At 35.2% G+C, this 21,547-nt stretch overlaps 1 protein-coding gene across 4 annotated transcripts in view; it reads right to left on the bottom strand.

Annotated features, from left to right (window-relative positions):
• Positions 1 to 21,547, bottom strand: part of C1H8orf34 (chromosome 1 C8orf34 homolog) — a 191,223-nt gene that overhangs the window by 132,751 nt on the left and 36,925 nt on the right. For all 4 annotated transcript variants that reach the window (XM_053958307.1, XM_053958298.1, XM_053958316.1 and 1 more), the window contains exons 5-7: positions 10,663 to 10,691; positions 4,383 to 4,552; positions 382 to 548 (exon numbers count right to left, since the gene is read on the bottom strand). In XM_053958307.1, coding sequence (XP_053814282.1) covers positions 382 to 548; positions 4,383 to 4,552; positions 10,663 to 10,691 — 366 coding nt within the window. The remainder of the gene's footprint in view (positions 1 to 381; positions 549 to 4,382; positions 4,553 to 10,662; positions 10,692 to 21,547) is intronic.

Raw genomic sequence — 21,547 nt, 5'->3', positions numbered from 1 at the left:
AAAAAAATCTACTGAAGTTAAAACTGATACAGCTAAGAAAAAGTAGAACCAGATGAAAGACAGTGAAGCTGATTCTGTTCCTTGTACAGAAATACATTCTGCAAGTAAAATGTGAAAGGTATTTATGTAGGAAACCAAATTAATTACTTTAAGTATCTGAAGCATTTATTTCATGGAATTTGGATGCAGCTGGGAGTTTATCCACACACATTTATGGTCCTCCTTACATTTCTCCTGAAAGTTTCATGTTAAACCCTAATTAACCTTCACACAGCTGCTGAATACTTTAGCTTCAAACATAGGGAGCAGTTTTTGACTAATCTCTGTTTGACTTTTTATAATTAAAAAATTCAGAAAATACACATAATTTTTTGCAGTTACCCAGTAGTTCCATTGCATCATCTTCATTGTCAATGTCTTCTTCAGTTACAGATGGAGCTGTGCTTTGTGCTGAATCAAAGGAGTCCTGAGAAAGCATGGCAGCCAGCAGTTTCTTATGTTGCTGCTGTTGATGTTTTAATCCTTTGGTCTTTGGCTCCATTTTTAAGCTGTGAGGGAGGAAAGCACAACTTTCTCTTACTGGTGCTCTCTTCAAAATACATCACTCATTGGATGTTCTAAGACATTTTGTGTTTTCAGTTTCTACTTTAAAATTTGATTGAATTTGGGAAATTTCCCATTGATTTTTATGTGCACTAATCAAGTCTAAATAATCTACACATATAGAACAGGAAGTCAATTAGTAATCAGTATTGCTAAGCTATTGATAAGCATAGCAAAAAGTTGACAACAAAGAACTGCTCTCTAGAGTAGTTTTAATATCATTACCCCAAAGGATTATAACACTTTTCCTGATTTGTTGAGTTGTGCCTCTGACCTAAGTAACAGACTAGTGGAATTGTACAGATGTTAGAAGGGTCTAAGGCAGGACTTGCTACAGTTTGCCATTCCTTACTGTATCAACATAAAACAGACAGGAGTTCATTGCCCTTTTGTGCCCATGAGGGGGACCTTGTGACTTTACCACCAACACCTCAGACTGTCCTTACAGTCTGTTGCAAGAAGGCAGAATTGTTGCAAATGTATGATTTTTAATATAATCAACAATTGTTCATTTCTCCAGCAATAATAAGATAAAGTGCACCTTGGAGATGAAGAATGGCCTTTGAGTTTAGGACATCAGGTTATGGATGCAGCCTCTGCAAGCTCTAGTTCATTTCACGCTCTAAGAGACAAGAGTATCTAATAAAAACCACTCAAATTCCCCATTGTGTACATACATTATGCCTGGAGGAAGATTCCCAAGAGCCTTGCATCTTCTCAGAATTCCTCCAAGAAATTTTTCATATAGAAAACTACTAACACTGACTTGGAAATGAGTTTGATCCTATTTTCATGGAGTTCAAATTTCTGAAAGATGAGCTCGGTACCAGCAGGATTGCCCTCAGCACTTTTCTATGGTCTCTTACCACTTATTAATACCTTGCCTTTCTTCCTTACAGCAGCAATAGATAGCAGTGCAAAACCAGTGACAAACACAATCTTTCCTCTGTAGCAATCCAGAACATTAAGGACAAAAAGGTGACCCTTCATCCATTTGACAAGACATCCCTAACAGAGCTACCACAGACTGGCTACATTGTCATTCCCAGTCAGAGCAGTAGTGACACCTGTCCTTTCAGTTGCTCTTTTTTTTATCCTTTTGAGTTACCAGGCTGGGCTTTCAAATATATGACATGTCTGCTTCCATTGTTCATCATCACAGGAATGCATGTTTTCAAGAGGAAATGGTGGTTCTGTCACATTACACTGATGGCACTTACTTTACCAATGATTTGTCATGTCTAATTATTTGGATATTTATATAGTTTTTCATATATGTACAATTTTCTTATGTTTAGTGACAGGTAAAATAAAACATACAACCTGGAAATAATGGAATTATTACAGTTTTGACTTTCCCATTCTTGTATTTTAACTGAGTATTATAATTAGGTCTAAGAGCTTGCTGGCTTATCCCATAGATCCTGATAAATAGTGATAAACAACCGATCACTTTTTATTAAAAGTGTTTCTAAATAAAATTTAACAAGATAAAATTGGAAACACTGAATGTGGATATTTAAAATTCCCCTCTCTTTCATTTTCCAAAATGAAACTTATTTTTACAAAAGGCAACTTAACTACTTAAGGCTACATTAACTATGAAATAGATTACTGAAATACAGATGACAAAGCCAAACTTTCTTTACAACTGATAAAGTGACTCTTTTGAGAGCAAAAAACACTCTTCACACTATTTTTAGATGTACTAGTTATTTGCTACATTGAAACGAAGTTATTATTACCTAGTACTTGTCTTGTGCATTTGGTGTGTGGTCAATTCCAAAATTCTGCATTAATAACACTTTAATTCACAGTAACACTAAATCAGACCTTGAAGAAACTGACAGTTATTAGTGAACTATTATTAAATATTCAGATTAACCCTGATCAACATGGGTCTTTAAAATTTCCATATGTAGTTGACATCAATTTTAGTATCACCATTATTTTCAAGTTCTGCAACTTTATGATTCCTTTACAAGACTGTAAACATGGTTTTTATAAATGCCATACAAAAACTGATGAAATGCTAATGAAGCAAAGAATTGTCCCAGACATAAAATCAGTCATCCAAATGTAAATCCATATGCTGCATGTAATTTAGTAGTTACTCATTTCCACTGAAAATCAGTACTCCCACATAGCAATACATATTTTTCAGTAGGCCTTCAGCACTTACGGCACCTAAAAACAGAGATATCAGTATCCCATGACTCTTTCCTGGCATCAAGTTCTCTATATTCTCCTTATTCACACACCAGGAAACCTGATTTTGTCATGATACTCGACGTGATTCCTCAAATACTATACTCAAAGCTGTTAATCATATTTTTAATTATAGCATTAGCTGTGAGGTTTCTCTCAGCTTGTACCACCCTCTACAAAGAGAAAAACGTGCTGCTTTGAATCATGTCTGTTGCTCAGAACTAGACCTCTTTGCTCCCTTCTTGAAATTAGACAGAGATGCTTATTTCTTCTCCCTTCTATTGACAGAAGGGATACAATATCCTCAATTTGCTCTGAAACATGGAACAGATCTTTATTCAATGCCTTTACTGAACTGCTGAATAAGGAAAAAGAAACCCAGGCCTGCACAATCAAGCTGCAGTGCTAGTTGCTGACTCCATTATTTTCCCAGGAACTGCACTGAAGAGACCCAGAGTCTGAGTTGTGTTGGTTCCCGTCCAAGGACTGGCTGAGGGATCATTACAACATGCTGCTACTTCTTTGAAATAGTAGTACTCACAGCTACCCCCACAATAATCTAATTAAATGAAGTACTCATGGACAACAAATATTCCCAAGATGTGAGGAAAGTTAATGAATGCAGTCGGTAAGAGCACAGCTAGTGACACATTAGTTTCGCTGTGACAGGGAGGTGAATTCCAATGTAGAAGGCACATGGAAGACTGTGAAGTAAAGGAATACCTTATACCTTTTCAAAGGGAAAGCAGAGAGTTTCTGCCTTCTAAAAAAAGGAAGAAAAAGGTGTCTGTTCCAATCAAAGTACTAGTTATAACCCAGGAGATATGCTCCAAGGCTAAGGGAGAAATGTAGGTGCTTAAGCCAATTAACAGAGGCAGTGCAGAAAATTTATCTCCATTTATCCCCAAAGCAAGGCTGTGAGTATTTAACCTTCTGTGATAAACATATCTTTAAATCATGGAAAATGGACTCCTTGTATTATAATCTCTTCCACGTAGCCAAAGCACAAGCTTTTTCAGTCAAGCACAATAAAACTTCAGAAATTATTTACTGCAGAGAACAAAATTTCTCTTTGAGAAAGACTTGTTATTAACACCAAAAAGCTAAGATGTGAAATGAAAATGAATTTAAGAAGTTCTGATAAAAATTATATAGATACTGTTCCCCTTGCCTATCTCTCCTTTAAATGAGAAAGCCAGATTTATTACTTAAGTGTCAAGAAGACTAATAAATAGCTACTACCAGCCCTGGAAAGATGGAAGGGTATGAAGTATCTGAATTAAGCTATACATTACAACATTATTACACAGTGGACCCCAACCATGTCAAAATACACTTAGCTTTTCACATAGGAATAAATCCACAGGATTGCAAATGGGTATTAAGTTAATCATATAGAAAAGCATAAGAAAAAAGTCACATATTAATGACTCCTATTTATTCTGCATGTGCCCACACTATGGCATGAGAATTCAAAACCCTTGTACTCTGCCCTTAGAAATTAAATTTTTGTAACAAAGACAGCTCTGTTTTACAAAATATAAAGTTTCTAGGCCAGATCAAAAACCCACCTTCCTCCAGGACTGCTGCTATCCTCACTGTCCCACTGCTCATTTTTATTTCTTGGTATTGGTGGCTGCAGCATCTCAGCAGCCAGAGGGTCTGCATCATTTTCTTCACGGCCAATCCATTCTCCAATAACACGAGGTCTGAGAAGGGGGGTGCTAAAACCTGCTGTGTCCTGAAGAGAAAAAACAAAACAAAACAGGAAAAAAAATGCACTGCTTGTTCTCAACCATAGATGTAAACAGAGAAAGAAAAAAAATTTAGAAGTACAAAACCAATACATTGCATTATCATTTCAGAGGGCTGCAAAATACCCAGAAAAAATGATGGACTAATGAAAAGTTCCCCATTAACAAAATTCCAAGAAATAATTGTGCACACTGATGCCTTGGTGCCTCAAATCATTCACTTATTTTTTTTTAATTGCAACTGTAGAAAAATCACCTTTTTTATTAAATGCACAGCTCTTAAAACCTTCAGTATATCTGTTCTGCTAAGCAACACAAGGCCATTTGTATAAAAAAAACAGCCAAAAGACAGTTGTAGATTAATAGCTACACTCTTATTTGCATTATGAATTAATGCAAAACTAATAAATACATCTGCATTTTGCATTTTAAAAATAACCCTGCTGGGCTTTACATAATGCATCTTTCTATTCTGAAAATAGTATTAACATTTGAATAAAATGCATTTCTGAAACTATTTTTAACCACTTACTGGAGGACAATAAACTGGACAGGATTACAAGAAGCAAGCAGAATATAACTGACATATTCAAAACAATAGCAGTAACTTGCACCATCATATTAGGAATTTAGATTAAAGAAACAAGTTGTCCTTAAGTTCTATGAAAAAGCATTCTGATGTAGTGAGTATCTCTGTTTTTAATTTTACTAGAATGGTTGTAGATAAAGGGTCATGTATAACAGCATAGTCAAACTAAAAAACACACCTGTATACCAGAAAAGAAAAAGATATTAAATTATGGGATAAGAATAATTATTTTTCTTTAATTAAACTGTTTATAGGTTACTAAAGATATTTCAAACATAGTGTGCCTAATTAGGAGAGATATATTCCTATCGTTTAACAAGTGAAAATTATAGGAAAGCAAATCCTTAGCAAATCCTTGGCTGTTACCTAACTTAGTGCCTCAATAAATATTCCTGCCATAAAAGAATGTTTTCCAAACAAAAAGCATCCAGAAAAAGTACAGCACACTAACTAGGTAGCCTAGAAACCATATTTTATCTCCTTCCTAAAAACAAGCCATTTTTGAAATCTCCTCCTAATTGAAACAGATACAGTAAAAGCAGTTTGAAGTAGAAGCCTCTATTGAAATGAAAGTAACAAAAAAAAAAAAAAAATGCTGCAAAGTGCTTTCAACATGAATATATTTACCCTCTGGCTATATGCTGCAATTTTGCTGAGCACAAGAACCTCTATTTTGAGAGTCAAAAGTAACCCTGGCCCTGGATCTGACTCACTCACCCTTGTTCTTTTGTTTAGCTTTCTGCAATGTGCCTATGAGTGCTTTTCCACACTCCACTCCCCAAACCTCTGTCCATATTTGTCCATCACTTGACCGACTAATTCACTTTCACACAATGCTTTTTTTCTACAAGGACCACTGAAACTTGAATCTATGGCTTCAGATGTTTTAGGATACTTAACCACTGGAGTTGGGGTTTTTTATCTACTTACAAATACATGTTTTGTGTGTCTATTTGGAGCTGTGGCATAGTCAGGTAATGTAGACTAGATGACAGTCACCTCTGGGCACTTGACAAGTGCAAATTGTCACAAGTGTGGTAGTTCTTGTGAGCTTAGAAAAAAAATTATTTTGCTGCTCATAATGCCTTCATTACACAAGGTGCTTACGTTAGTTAATTAACCATCTGGCCCCTTCTGAGGTTTATTCCTGTTATTCTAGCTATTTTATCCTGTCCCTTTCTCCCTAGGATAATTTCTAATAATTAATAAAAATTGTTCCTGGAACTAGTTAGTTAGAATAACTTGCACTGTCAATGTTGCTAAAAGCGTTCAGTCCCTTAAATCAAAATGCAAAAGCACCAAAAAAAATTTGCCCATAAGTTTTTCCTGACACTACCCACTGCAAAATCAGCATATGAATAAGTAAAACATGAATTTTGTGATTGTCCTTGCTATGTTAATTTCTTTCATAGGCATTTTAGGGATAAAGTAGCACTTTCATAATCTACTTATCAGAAATGTAATTATATAGTCATGCTTTGCCTCACTTTATCACCTTGCTTTCCTTTTTTTAAATTGTGTTAGATTAGTACAATATGGTTTCACTGACCTAATTTATTGTCCTCCTTTCAACTACATAAGCAGCCTCATTGGAAACACCAAATGGAGAAGAAGAGACAGCTCTATTCAGAACATTAGGATGTTTATTTGGCAGTCTATTTCAAAGGCTGCAAAATATTGAGATGAAGTATTCTGTTCTCAAACAAGATGTTATAGTTTTGGTTGATTTCTTCATATAAACTTCAGAATCTTAATTGATTTCCAATTTATATTCACCTATAAATAACAGAAGATATTGACAGTGACATTAGTGTGCACAGAAATATTTTCAGTACAGCTAGGTATTTAAATCTGTACTAAAAGAGCACTATTTCATGGTGCAGTCCAGGTGTCATCCACTGATCCACATCAGTGGCTACCAATTTGACACACTCAAACTTCCTTTATGTGGAGAAAAGGAGAAGGGAAAGACTGACAGACAGCTGATTCTCCTCTACATGCTGAGCTGAGATGTGGTTGCTGAATGCAACCTCTACCCGAGAGGACAACATTTGTATATCCATTTATTTATGCATCACTTAAAAAGCTCTATTCCTATTTTCTGATATGGATTTTGAGAGAATCTCCATAGTGAGAAATACCTTGGGATGAGAATAAATTAATTTATTTTTATGACTTAAGAATAATTGTTTCCTCTCTTTTATTAATAGTAACCTGTTTTCATTTGAGAATACTACATATAAGAAGAAACTATGTCCTAAACAGCATAGAATTTTTTTTTTAATATTAACATTGAGGGTCAAAGTCTACTATTAATTTTTAGATCTTCACTTGGGTCTAACTCTAGATCTCTAATACTTAAGTGTCTCCCATTAGTAGTGTTTGAAGTGACTGAAAGATATCACTGGGAATTCCAGACACATGTCACAATGTTATGACAGGTCTCACTCTTCTGGAGTTTTCTTCCAGAGTTCTTTTTTCAGCCTAGAACTCTGTGAATATAAAAAAAAAAAAAGGTGAACATCCTAGCTCTTCTTTGTTTACATTAAACCCTTGACATTATGCATGGAATGTGCAGTTTCCTAAAATCCTTCAATAGTTTCTGTTCAGTGGCAATGAGGGTGAGTCAGTTCAGAAATATGTATTATATTAAATCTGCATTTTAAAATATGTGACTGACAAGGTATCCCTTCTTATCTCTTTTCCTTACACAGTGTACTTGCAGTGCTGGTTTCTGACATTACATAGCCTCCATGGCCTAGAGACAGAGGCTGAATCATCAAGAGAGACAGAACACCTCTGAAAGCCTGAAGTAAATGAAAAAGAAGGTAATTGCTACAATAAGCCTATTTTAATTGTAGTAATTTTCATTTTTATTTTGCTTTTCTTTTCAAGGTTACTAGTGAACTCAGAAATTTTAGATTATGTCAAAATGGAAAATTCCATATTGACTGAAGGCTCACCTCATATGCCTGTATTTTCTCTATTACTGTCTTGGACAAAAAGCTCTAAGTACTGACAAAAAGCTAATACTAGGAGATATTTGACAAGAATCCATTTAAATGAAACATTCTTTCACAAAAGAGATTCAGAGCAAATGGTTTTCCAAATCCAAATGCTAGAGTAACTAAGCAACTAACTAATTAACTGGATTACTTGGAGGAGGAGTTACATCAACCAAAAATGCTGATTAAGTATTAGCCTGACAAAGGAAGCTAGAAGTTACTGAACCCAGAAAGAAATATTTTTTTTAAAAAAAGACAATCAGAAACAAAAATAAAGAATCAAAAATAAAGAAACATACATATGCATTCTCTATTTTCTCTAGGTTCATAATCTAAACCATAGATAAAACAGCATAATTATGGGCTCTGTCATACTCTTAGTTCCCCAAAATATCCCTGTTCATCAAGGAAGTAAAGCAAGGAAGAGCATACATTAAAGTTTTATATGTCTCTCATAACATCTCTGCAATGCTGATGTTTTACTACAATCCAATGCCAAGTTTGGCCATGCTGTTCCAGTCCAAAGACATGGACCTGATGAGTTAAATTGTTAATCCAAACCATAGATGAATGTGATTTCAAAAATTATTCAGTGCTGCTACAGTTTAGATAAGGAAGCTCTAGTATCAGCATGTATTAAAAAATTAAAACTTGACTGCATTTATACCTGAAAAATAAACATCGCCTGTGAACACATTTAGGTGAAATAGAACCAATTCTCTTTAATGTTAAAATAACGATTATCAGGTTGTCTTTAGCTGCTTTTGGCCCAAGACAAATAATACATGTAGAAACAGGTCACAGGAACATTTCAGGAATTAGCTTGTATAAGGGATCATTCCTAGGAGGCAGGATTCCACAGAATGGTCCTGGCAATGCTTATATTCTTAAAACAGACTAGATTTTACATTAATTAAAAATCCTTAAAGGGTCAAACAAGAAATAGAAATGAAGGTCACTAAAAATCATGGAGATTAAGAAAAAATCACTCTTCTTCTCTAAATCTATGCTGAAAGCCTGTTGAGCTGCACTGCACAAGTGGTATATGCTAGAGAGTTTAATTGTTTGGGGTTTTGTAGAAATAGCTTTTGACTTCAAGAACATTCAATCTATTAATTGAATGTATATAACCTAATTCCAAGGTTTTTTTAAAAAAAAAGCCTACCACCTTCCAGTTTTAAATTATAAAAAATAAAGTATATAGTAACAAAAAAACCCTGACTCTTCACTCATACTGCATCCTGTGGAAATTCCCCAATTATGTTATCCATCTCGTTTTTCACATTGAATAACTAATTTTACAAAACATTAATGTTTTTAAAAAATAAGATATTATAGTTTAATAAAAACCAAATCAACCAGAAATTATTTGCTAAAATATATATGTAAAAAGTATGTGATACCAGGCTCTAGCCTAAATTGTCTTTTTCCTCCCTCAAAGAGTATCTTAGAGGGTTTTTTCAACAACAAAAACATAACCAATTGAGTTCTTGATAAGTATTTTTAAAGGTGAGGGTTGTAATGGAATGACTTTCTAATTGTGTTTACTTATCACTTCTGAGCCCAGTTATTGAAACTGTGGGAAGACTTAGGCCATAGTTTGGAAATGGCAGCCACAGATGCACTTGACTGCCCTGTGACATTAATCAGTCTTATCTAAGTGGCCTTCCTTGGAGAATGCAGTGATGGTATTTTATACGCACTTGTGTCAGAAGGATTTGTGTCCTCATTTTACCAGCGGAAATGAAAGTTATTTAAAAAAACAATTAGGCATTATTCCTGTGTCTTATATACCTTTTGAACTCATTGTCCTGACAGCAATGGTTTCTGACACCAAGAACACAACACAAGTTTCTTGGCACTAGAAGCACACTGCTGTTCATTGCTGAGAATAGGGAAGAAAAATTGGTTCTGTTTGCATAAGTACTTAAATAAACCCAGCTTGATTACTCTTTCAATATAGAATTTATTATATCTAGAATTAAAATTCATGCTAACTGTGTAAGGTATCAAAAATGGCCAGAACTGAAGAGATCATTTTTGTGTTCAGCAAGGAGGTAAAGACTGATCTTTATGCCTTGTGCATTCCTGAGTAAATCTGGGTGGTAAAAATAATTTCTAAGTATTCTCACAAATCATATTTAGAAATGCAGAATTCAATTTCATGAATAAAAGGTATTCAAGGATGAATGTTTCCAAAAGTACACAAAGTAATCCAACAGACTATATTAAGCAAAGATGGTGTCAAGATCAAAAGTATTTCCATGGTCTCATTAAGAATCTCTTAAACTCAGTCACTTCTTTTTTTCCACACTTGACTGCCCACCCTTGGTCAAGATCATAATGTATCCACATATACTGTACTTACCCATATAGCTTTCCATACCCAAACTTCCTCTGAACCCAACAGAACAAACACGTATATGCCAGGACAGTGGCATGTGCCTTATCATAATCATCTGCCTCTTTGTATTGCTCATTAGACATCTTTTATCAGTCTTACCTTATCGAGTTCATCAGAAATAGCAATGCCTGAAAACAAAACAGATTGAAAAAAACATTTAGAAAATTTAGGAAAATGCTTTCTAGACGTCTTTTACTATGGTAAGTAAAAGTAAGGTTAAATCTGAAAACTATACATATTGTTCTCTGCATGCTGTTGTACCATACAATGTATCATATTTTGTTCCATTATGAAATTGCCTGGAAACAATATACTCTTCATGTTCCTCAGCCGAAATATTATCAAAATGACTTTTCAAAAAATGTGGAAATTAAAATAGCAGATCTGCCAGTAAAGTGACAACAAATTTAAGCATACAGCTATCTGCTTTCTAAAATTAAATCAGCAATATCAGATTTACCAATGGACACATTATGATTCAAATCTCACCCTGACCAGCATGTATAACACGTTATGCGGCAATTACAGGGCAATATGCACATTTCTCTTCTCTCTTTCTTCACAATGCAAAGTGGAAATGAACCTATAAAACCAGGTGAAACTTCAGAGAATAAAGTAAAATTTCTCAATAGAATGCAAAATATTTCCTAAATCCTCTGAACAAGAACTTGTATATTTGGTCATTTTTTCTGCAGATGCCTGCTCAAGGCTTTGCTATGCTTGCTTCCATCATATCACATTTCAATTATTTCTATTCTGTAGCACATTAAATATGCAGAGTTGGTCTCAGAATTTTTAACTTTTTACAAACATCAGTATACTACAAGGAGTGCTCAAGTCATCATATATATATATATATAATCCTACCATATTGAAAAATCTGATAGATTGGAAGCAAGCATCTCTTATATTCTTATGAGATTTTATAAGAAACATTTCCAAATTAGAACTTCAAAATCAAAGAAAAGTTTCTCCTGGTGGTGAAAATAAGTGAAATACATAAGAAGAACACACACTTGAAAATTGTTTTCTAAATCATATATCATGTTATCAAGACACCTTCTTTGACAAAATGTAAGAGATTATATTGCAAAATATGTATTATCAGCTGAGTAGAGAGCTGATTTTACTCTTTCTAAAATCACACTAAAGAGTGCAGCAGTTTAAGCTAATATATAAGTTTGTACATATGTAAGTCTATACTATTTGATATACCATAACTACATGAACTCTTTGGGGTTTTTTACTATTTGGCTAATTCTCAGTTTAGATTAATTCCTTACAGCAATTTCTGTTTTTAAAGGAACAAAGTGCTAAGAGAACTGCAATTATAAAGACCTCATCAACACATAAGAAATATGGCAGGAGTTAAATATTTACAGCAATTCAATAGTACTAAAGTGGATCAAATTGAAGAAGATCTTTGACTAATAAGCTTTGACTAATCCTTCTATCCCTCACTGCAATTATCCAATTTTTAATAACTTCAGACTATTATTTAGTCCAGACACATTATTAATGGCCATAGAGTATAATAGCCAGGTTGCATCAACCAAACTTTAAGATGTTATGAATTTCTTCAATCTCAAATTGACATCTGGAGAGAAGACAATTTCATTCTTGAAGGTAGTAAAAACCTAATTCAAGCTTCTTTTCACTTCATCTTTGAAAACCTGGCTACAATCAACCAGTTCTCCATCACATGGATGCATTTTGCTTAACCAAGGTCAATCCATTCTTCAACCACATATACTCACTAAACAGTCAAATTAATTTTTCTTAGCAATTTCCCATAATGTTAATATAGTTCATTTGGTTTTGATATAGGCTTATTTCCACATATTGAAGACTGGTACCCTTTTCTTCTGCTTTCACATATCCCTGTGAATGTGTACTTGTAACTTGGGAGTGGACAGAAGGGCAATTTTATCTTGTCTTGACTCACCCCTTAAAATATATTTTTTTTTAAAGTATGATAAAAGAAAATATAACAGGTAATCCTGTCATTTCCAAAAATCTGTTCCAAAAAATGCCAAATGTTTTTTACCACCCAATTGCCCATGTTGCCTATCAAAGATCAGTACTAAAAGAACAAAGTAGCAAAAACAGTATGGAAAAAACAGTACGCACTACTATATGTCTCACTCAAAAAGCTCTGCTAACCTCTCTGATTATATTACATATAAGACATAAAATTTTAAAATATCCATCATTTAAATGACTGTGCTTTTAGCAAAATGCTTTGTGTAAGTCCTATTGCTCCCTAGAACTTTGAATTTAGAGAAGAGACTGAACTGAGTAACTGAATTGACCAGAATGCCTCAAATTTCTTCTTTACTAAATTGGAAACAGGAGCAAGACATGAAAAAAAGAACTGTATTTTTTAGACAAGCATGTAGAGAATTAGCAGCTTCTGAGGACATGTTGCCAAAATAAAATTTTACAAACTTAGAAATCTTTGATCTTTGCAATCACAGAATTAAACCTGCAAACTCTTTGTAGCTCTCTCTCTCTAGTGTGGCATCAAGAGAAAAGAAAAAGGATTCTGGAGAAGAAACTTTTTAAGGAGCTTGTTACAGCACTCTTAGCACGATGATTCTTCTGGAGGTGGTATTTACCATGTCAGTCACACAGAACTTTTTGTTGTCTTGAGCCTCATTAATATTAACAGCACTCTTTTAGTCACTGATAACACAACTCCATCAGCAGATACTAGGATAAATAACCCCAAAAAACGTTTGATGTAGAACACTTGCTTCATTCCAAGACACTACTGCACCACAGTTAGTGTGTGCCCAACTCTTAACAATTTTCTTTGCAATTGCCAAACTCATAGAATGTCTTGGCTGACTGAGAGGAGGGGGATTGGCACCCTGTGTGCAGTAGACATAAAATCCCAACAACGACAACATTTTTTGGATGCAGATGTCAGGTGGAATAATATGTCCTCCAGTTTTCACAAAATAACACCTCAAAAAATTGAAATTCTTGCATATTTACCATAACCTTAAATAAAAAAAACTTAACCAAAGAAACCTTAATCCTGAGTTCTGAGAATAAAACTAGAGATAGTCACCATTATTGTACAGGAGTATTTATGATTCCTGTTAATTTCTTAACCCTTAGCAGACTCATGACTTTTCCGTAGTCAAAATAGGTTACTGTCAGCTACTTTATTTTCAAATAATACATTGACAATTTAAAATAGTTTCATTTCTATAAAGAAATTGTAACAATGGTTGCTCTCTCTGGTTCATGTAATTGCTAGTATCCAGACATCAACATATTTCAAAAAGAAAACCCCTTTGTCACTTCTTTGTATAGGTGACAGAAAGTAATTGCTTATGCTCTCTGCACTTTCTATAATTGTTTTCATTTACCTTTTATATATTCAAAATAGAAAAACAGCATAATAAAATCACAGAACACTAGAGGCAAAGGGAAAGCCCATTCCATGAAAATACTAAACAGAAACAACATTGCAGTTTTAAGTAAAACATTCATAGGTATAGCCAAAATGTCCATACACTAAAAACCTTCAATCTGATAATTCAGTCACTTCACACTGTAACCTTTTCCACCAAAACTTAATCCTAATCACAAAAAAAACTCTTAATACCAGAAAAACTGACACATCTAGTTTATTCAACCGTAAACCCTATGACTTTGTTAGAATAAAAGTTACTATGAACAACTATTTCTGACTTCCCCCAGCTTAGAGCATTTAAAGACTGACTCTGGATGATGATGAATGTAGAAAATGGAAAACTGCATCATCATTGCCCTCCTGCAAGACACTGACCAGCAGATAAGAAGGGGACTGTTAAAACTGCTTCCCTGCCTTTGCTGGGAGAGGTCTTCTGATGTCAAAAGCAAATCCTCCAGAAATAAAGGAGTATGCTTTACCTTTTCTTTTATAGCAGCTGTTTCTCACAGACAATGTTTGCCATAGTTTTATATCATAAAACTGACAACTATATAATAGACCAACTACTCTTACTAACCATCAAAAATAAAGGCATGAGAAGTTTGCTTTCCACCATCAGCTAAGGCTCATGGGCAAGGTTTAACGTGATAATTATTTAGGTAGCAAGCTGCCAATTTCACGCCTTTAAAAAATTCCTCCCTTTTACAAGTAGTTACTGGTGCTGCAATTTGATCAGGCATCACAAGCATCCAGCCAGGGCACTTGTTTCTACTTTAGGATGTAACAACCCTCTGTGCTGTAAGGATGCTGAATAATGAAATAATTGGTATGAACATGTTTCCATAGTCCTTCAGAAATGCTCCACAGCCACAACTACTGCCATCTCTGATCAGCAACAAATCTGGAGAGGTGCTGTTAATGCTAGCACAGCCTCTCTCAGCTGGAACACTCATTCTGTCATTAGCCTGGTTTTTGAAGAGGACTGGAAGAACAATGTACTGTCTGATTGCAAGAAAGGTTTGGCATGCTATGATTAAATGAAATATATCTAACAAACAATGTAATAGCAATGTAATTTATTATACCTTGTAACTTATAACATATATTTATTAACTTATAACTTGTAACTTATTATATTTTAATTACTATTATCAAGTCTACTTTAAGCAGATTGCCTAAAAAGTGTATATCATGCTGTATTAGCCATTTACCTTACAGATTGTAAATATTTAAAATACTAAATCAGTTGTTTGTCCTGTCTCTTAAAATTAGCATGGATTATTAAAACCATTCTTTATATGGCTATCTTAGATTTCTGTTCCCAGTCTTCTATCCCTATGACAATCTGCAGCAGCACAAAGCTAAGTATGGAGAAATAAAGATGTAGATCAATACAGCGTTACAGCATCTTCTCTGATGTAAAAGCCACCTGTCAAAACCTTTCCATTATATTTTAATAAAATAAAATCCTTCCAAGTCTTCCACAGTACAGGTTTTCTGCTTAGGACATTCTGCTTAATTTTTATCTTACTAAGAAATTAACTTTCTTTTCAAAGAAAACTGAACATTGTTTACAACAATTCCATGACTCCCTAAAATGCCTAGCTTTTGCATATGCATATGCTTCTTAGCAGAAGAGCTTTATTTATCCAATACCTAATGCCTTCACTCAGTGTCATTATTTATTTTTGAAAAGTGAGTTTTAGACTTTGATGTTCTCAATCCAACAGCATAAAATCAATTTTCAAAACAAAAGGCATACAAGTTCAGGTCTTTTTGAAAAAGAGCAACTGACGTCATCTACATGGACTTGTGCAGCGCACTTGACACTGTCCCATACAACATCCTTGCCCTAATCTGGAGAGACATGGCTTTAATGGGTGGATCAATCACAGGGTTATTGCTGGATGGCCACACTCCAAAGAACTGTGGTGAATAGCTCAGTGTCATAGTGGAAACCAGTGGTGAGTAGCATTCCTCAGGGGATGGTACTGGAATGGGTGCTGTTTATTTTAGTAATGGACACCCTCAAGTGCACCCTCAGCATGTTTGCTGATGACATCAAGCTGTGTGGTGCAGTTGACATGCTGGAGGGAAGGAATGCCATCCAGTGGGACCTTGGCAGGCCTGAGAGGTGGGGCAGCTGTGCCAGTCTCATGGAAGTTCAACAAGGCCAAATGCAAGGTCCTACACCTGGGTCAGAGCACATGTATGGACTGGGCACAGAATGGACTGAGAGCAGCCCTGACTAGAAGGACTTCTGAGTGTCAGTAAACAGGAAGCTTGACATTACTCTGTAATGTGCACCTGAAAGGTGCACAACCACTCTCCTGCCTGGAGAGTGTCCAGCTCTGGAGCCCCCAAAAAAAGAAGGGCATGGACCTGCTGGATCAAGTCCAGAGGAGGGTCATGAAAGTGCTCAGGGGGCTGGAACACCTCCCCTGTGAACAAAGCCTGAGAGAACTGGGGTTGCTCAGCCTGAAGAAGAGCAGGCTCTGGGGAGACCTTATAGCACCTTCCAGTACCTAAAAAGGGGCTACAAAAAGCTGTAGAGGAACTTTTTACAAGGGCATGTAGTGATAGGACAAGGCATAACAGCTTCAAACTAAAAGAGTCTGTGTTTAGATTAGGTATTATGAAGAAATTCTTTACTGTGAGGGTGGGAAACACTGGAACAGGTTGCCCAGAGAAATTGTGGATATCCCATCCCTGGAAGTGTTCTCAGGTTATGCGGGGCCTGGAGCAACTTGATTTAGTGAAAAGTGTCCCAGCTCATGGAAAGGGGTGGAACTAAATGAACTTTAAGGTTCCTTCCAATTCAAACCATTCTATGATTCTATGAAATGGCAAGGTATAAAATGCCTTACTGCTGCATTATTCCTGATCAGTTTTACAGTATCTTAAAATCTGGCAATATTTTCATATGCTATACACATCTGAAATGACAGATCTGAAATGACAGATTTGGTGCTCTGGTAAGAATAAAAGTTTTGGAACTTAAAGAGATATCTACCATTTTTGCTTTTATTTGTGGTCCTTAAATAATTACAGGAAGTAATAACACATAATAAAAATTTGTTGAGGGGCTTTTTTAAGACTTGCATTTTTCTAAACACACAATGTACACCCGAGAAGACTTATGTCTTCTTAAGAAAATAAAATGCTACTACTTTAATGTATGCCAGACTACCATTATTTAACTCAACATTCAAGGAAATATTTATGCATTTTCCTAAACATCCAGAAGATGGCCACAGAGCTCCCAATAGCCAGTTTTCCTGCCTGCCAAAGCTTTCTGGATTTGACACATGGCTTTTGACATTCAAATTTTAGGCATACTAAGACAACTTCAATGCAGCTCTGACTAACTTGACAAAATTCATTCTCAGGATCAGCCTAGGCCAGGGAACTTGTGGATGGCTGAACTGTCAACCTCATAGTGCATATCACAGGTTCTGTAACAAACTCCAGGACAGAAACAGCATTCTTATTCTACTATTATTAATCCTAAAGCTTTGCACACAAACACAGAAATATTGCATCATGTATCAACTGTCCAGCAGTTCACTGCCCCATGCATTCTCCAACTCCAAATTCTCAGGGGAAGCTTATGTTCTTCTTACTGATGAGATGGGCCATCTTAGATATACTTGCATTTCCCGTGGCAAAACCTTGTGCCACACTGCAGCAGGCAGCACTGTATGTTCTAGTTCCTGTACCTCCATGAACCATGTATTGAAAACAAGGAAAACTGAAACTCTTTCAATACCATTCTTGGATTATAAAGGACATTACATGATTGCTCTTGTTGCACCAAACAAAGCATTCCTCCCCCAGAAAAAGTACACAAAAACCTAAAAATCTCACTCGTTTCTGTGTAGGAACTTTAAAATATGTTTGTCATTGACTGTCATAATAGACATTCTTATAATATTCCTTTATCTACAGAGAGTCATTTTACCACTTTTCTCCAGTAGTAACTCACAAATTTTCTGTAAAAGCATGTTGAAATGAAACCTCAGAGTTTTCACCAATGAGGGGTGTACGTCCTCATATTATTAAGCAACTTTAAACTTTTTGTAGTGGTATCCATCTTGAACAAGGATAATATTCCTCCCAACACTTGGCCATATTAAAACAAGAGAAACTGTCATCTTCAAGGCACCACATAACAACATACATATGTTGATATGTTGAGCACAATATACATCTTATAGAATGTATATCTAGAAAACATCTAGAAAACATGGATTCAATCCCTCCTCCCCATATTGGCCTTAAAAGAAGATAAAAATAATTAATCCCTAGCAAAATAATCTTTGCTTTAGACTTGCAGAATATCTATATCCAAATTTCTGAGCAACTCCAATGGAGAATACAGATTTCAGGATTGTTTCAGGATTTCAGGATAGTTTAATGACTAATGAATTATGCAAACACAGAGAAACAAAATGCAAAGTGTCCAACAAATATTATGTCTCAGAAACTCTCCACGGCCAAGGTCATCTCAGAAGAGAATAATCAAAACGGCAGAACTCTTTAGGGGAAGGTGTACACTGCAATAGGTGGGTTAAGCATTCAGAAGCCAAAGACAGAGTCATAGCTCATGTTCTGCTGCCCCACAAATGCCAACCCCCTTATACTAAGAACTAGAAAGTTCCATATCCAAGATGACAGTCACACAAATCCCAGTTCTGTAATAGTATTAGAGAAACTTCTAGCAAGCCAAATACTAAAGAAAGGACAAGGTAACTCAAAAAGAGATTCTAGTCCTAAAACTTAGGGGAGGTTGGATCAGAATGGCAAATACCTCCACAAAGGTGATTAAAATATCTGCAGGAAAAAGATACTGATAACTAAAGTAACAGTGATCTCCTGGCCATACAAGCCAGTTTATAATTGAAGAGTAATACTTAAGCTCATATTGTTCCTCTTTCAATCTCAGAAAATATTATTTTGTATTATTATTCGTACATCATACTAAAAGCAAGTGGATTTTATGAGCAAAGGCAGTATCAGATAACAGCTGTAGTACTGAGACAAAAATATCTTCCTTAAAGGTTTGATTGAGCTTATCTAAAAATGTTGATCTCAAAATAAATCACAAGCATTGATCTCATGCAAGAATATCATGATTTTAAAGTTCAGACTGAAGAGAAGAAGGGAAAAATCCTCTACATGATGACTAGTCTTGTGGCTCAGTTAGCAGAACACATTTAGGGCTAGATGGTCAACTGATATCAGGGAAGTCATTTTTATAAATTCTACATCAATTTCAGATCATCAACTATATACAATTGAAAAAAAAGTACTAACATATTATGTCCTAAAACAGTGCCCCCCCATAAGGCAATTGACAAAAGACTAGTTATGTGTCCTGAAGATGTGCATTTACAGTTATATGATCATGATCACCACCATCAGAAATGGCTGGCTTCAATAAATGTTAGTGTCATTCAACTGAAGTTCATTTTTCATATCTGGAATGTAAATCATTAACAGTTTCCTACAATGTAGAAGCTTCTAAATGAAACCCCATTCTGATGTGTTTGTCAGAGACTACTAAATGCATTCAAGTAGTTCATGATGTATATATAAAGCTTCTCACATCCCACATACTCGAAGGTTCATCCACAAAACTGAGGACATGATTTTAGCAGTTTGTTAACATATTGTGATTTTGTTTAGAACTTGTTCTACCCTTCTAGTTATGAGATTTTTACTCTTGTTGCTTATCTTCTTCCCTGTAAAATATAAACAGAACATACGCTTTTACGTTTTACTATTTTATATTTTTCTTAAAGAGGTAAGATTATTTTTGCCTTTCTTAACAAAATTATAAACAACATCAACTGATTCTAATATTATGATAAATAACTGTTTGGGATACTCTGGAGGGACTTAAAGATCTTTCATTCTAGAAGGTATTGAAGAGCCTTGACACTTGGCTCTAGGTGAGGCCTGCCTGAGCAGTAGTGATGGACTGGATGCCTTCATGAGGTCCCTTCCAACCTTAACCATTCTATGATTCTGTAATTGCTTAAGATTTCCAACAGTATCTCCTACTACATGGAAAACCATGGTTTTCTCTTTAACTGATTGTTTACTGATTACTCCCCTTCAAAGTTAGGAAACAAAAGAGGATTTTTCTCCTGTTATATGTAGATACCATTATTTCTGGGATTCCCTGAAACTGAGTCGGATTTGTAGTTTTGGTTAATGTTAACTTATTACCATTTTTTGACTTTAGAATGTCAACTGAATTCAAAGCATGATAAATTTGTTTCTTCCCCTCTGATCTGAAGTGTACACCTGGCCTGAACAAGCATTCAAACACTACTAACAAAATGTCAGTTTTCTTCGCTAAAAGGCTATTTGTGATTATGAAAGAGTACCTATCTCATAGCAGAAGATATTTTTTCATCAAATGCAGTTACCAGCGCCTTCACTATGCCCACATTTTCAATATACTCTAATCCTTAACTGTTGGTATAAAAGATGCAAAGTTGTTCATCAAGTATACAGACTTCCCACCTAATTGCAGCATGATCTCACTGATTTAGTCCTCATTTTTCCCCTAATTAAAACTCTCATAATTCACTGGTTTCCATATCTTGTTATCTGTTTTTCTATCCTCAGAAAATAGGAGAAGGACAAAGGCAAGATCAAAGGCATTCATTAGCAAGATCCTTAGCTTTACAGATTTTAATTCTGTTTAAAGGCAAACAGGCCAGAAGGTGAAATACAAAAGCATATATTTGAAACAGGATGGAACTTTTCTTCCATATGATCAGCACAGGAAGAAGGATGACAACAATAAAGGTAGGAGACCTTGCAATAAAAGAAAATTAAAAATGCACAAGGGAAATGCAGTATATTCCTGTAAGTTGCTTTACAAACCAAAATCTTCCCTAAATAGATGACTTGATAGCTCCAAATTCAGTTCAATTACATACAGCTGATTGAAGAAGCAAAGAAAATCCAGCTCTCCCATCTGAGTAAGCCTCTGAAAAATTGTATACTTAAATCAGCAAGTTCCACCACACTTGGACCATAATTACAAAAATAATCTTCTCCGGACTCTCAAAACTCCAAAGATACTTTCAGGTCTGAGTGTGAAGTCACTTGGTTTCTCAGGCCTACTAAAACACAGAATTACTCACTCTTGACAGGGATTGGGAGAAAGGGTCCAAATAAAAGCAAGTTCACTTTTAATCACTAGGAACAAATATAGAAGAGACCAGACATCTATGTGCCCGAGTCTCGCCTTCCAAATCTTACAGGCAGTTCTAATTTTGCATGAAGTGCACAAGTTTGTCTCAAAGCAGGTATCTAGACTGCATAGTAAATGAAGCAATAGAAACTAGAATTTAATTCACAGGCTATGTCAGCTGCCTAACAGGCAACAAAGTCATGGAAACTCACTAGAAGACCCAAAGCTTATCTTTAAAATGTAAATAAATTCCAGGACTTGACGGAAAATTCATTTAACTTCAAACATTTCATTTCATGTGTCACTCTTCACTGTTGAAATACAGAAGGAAAAAAGAGAGGGTG

The sequence above is a fragment of the Vidua chalybeata genome, chromosome 1 (assembly GCF_026979565.1).
Source record: "Vidua chalybeata isolate OUT-0048 chromosome 1, bVidCha1 merged haplotype, whole genome shotgun sequence".
In the NCBI taxonomy this organism is placed as follows: Eukaryota; Metazoa; Chordata; class Aves; order Passeriformes; family Viduidae; genus Vidua; species Vidua chalybeata.
Note: the sequence above shows the minus strand (reverse complement) of the source record. Positions and strands in the feature narration are given on the sequence as shown.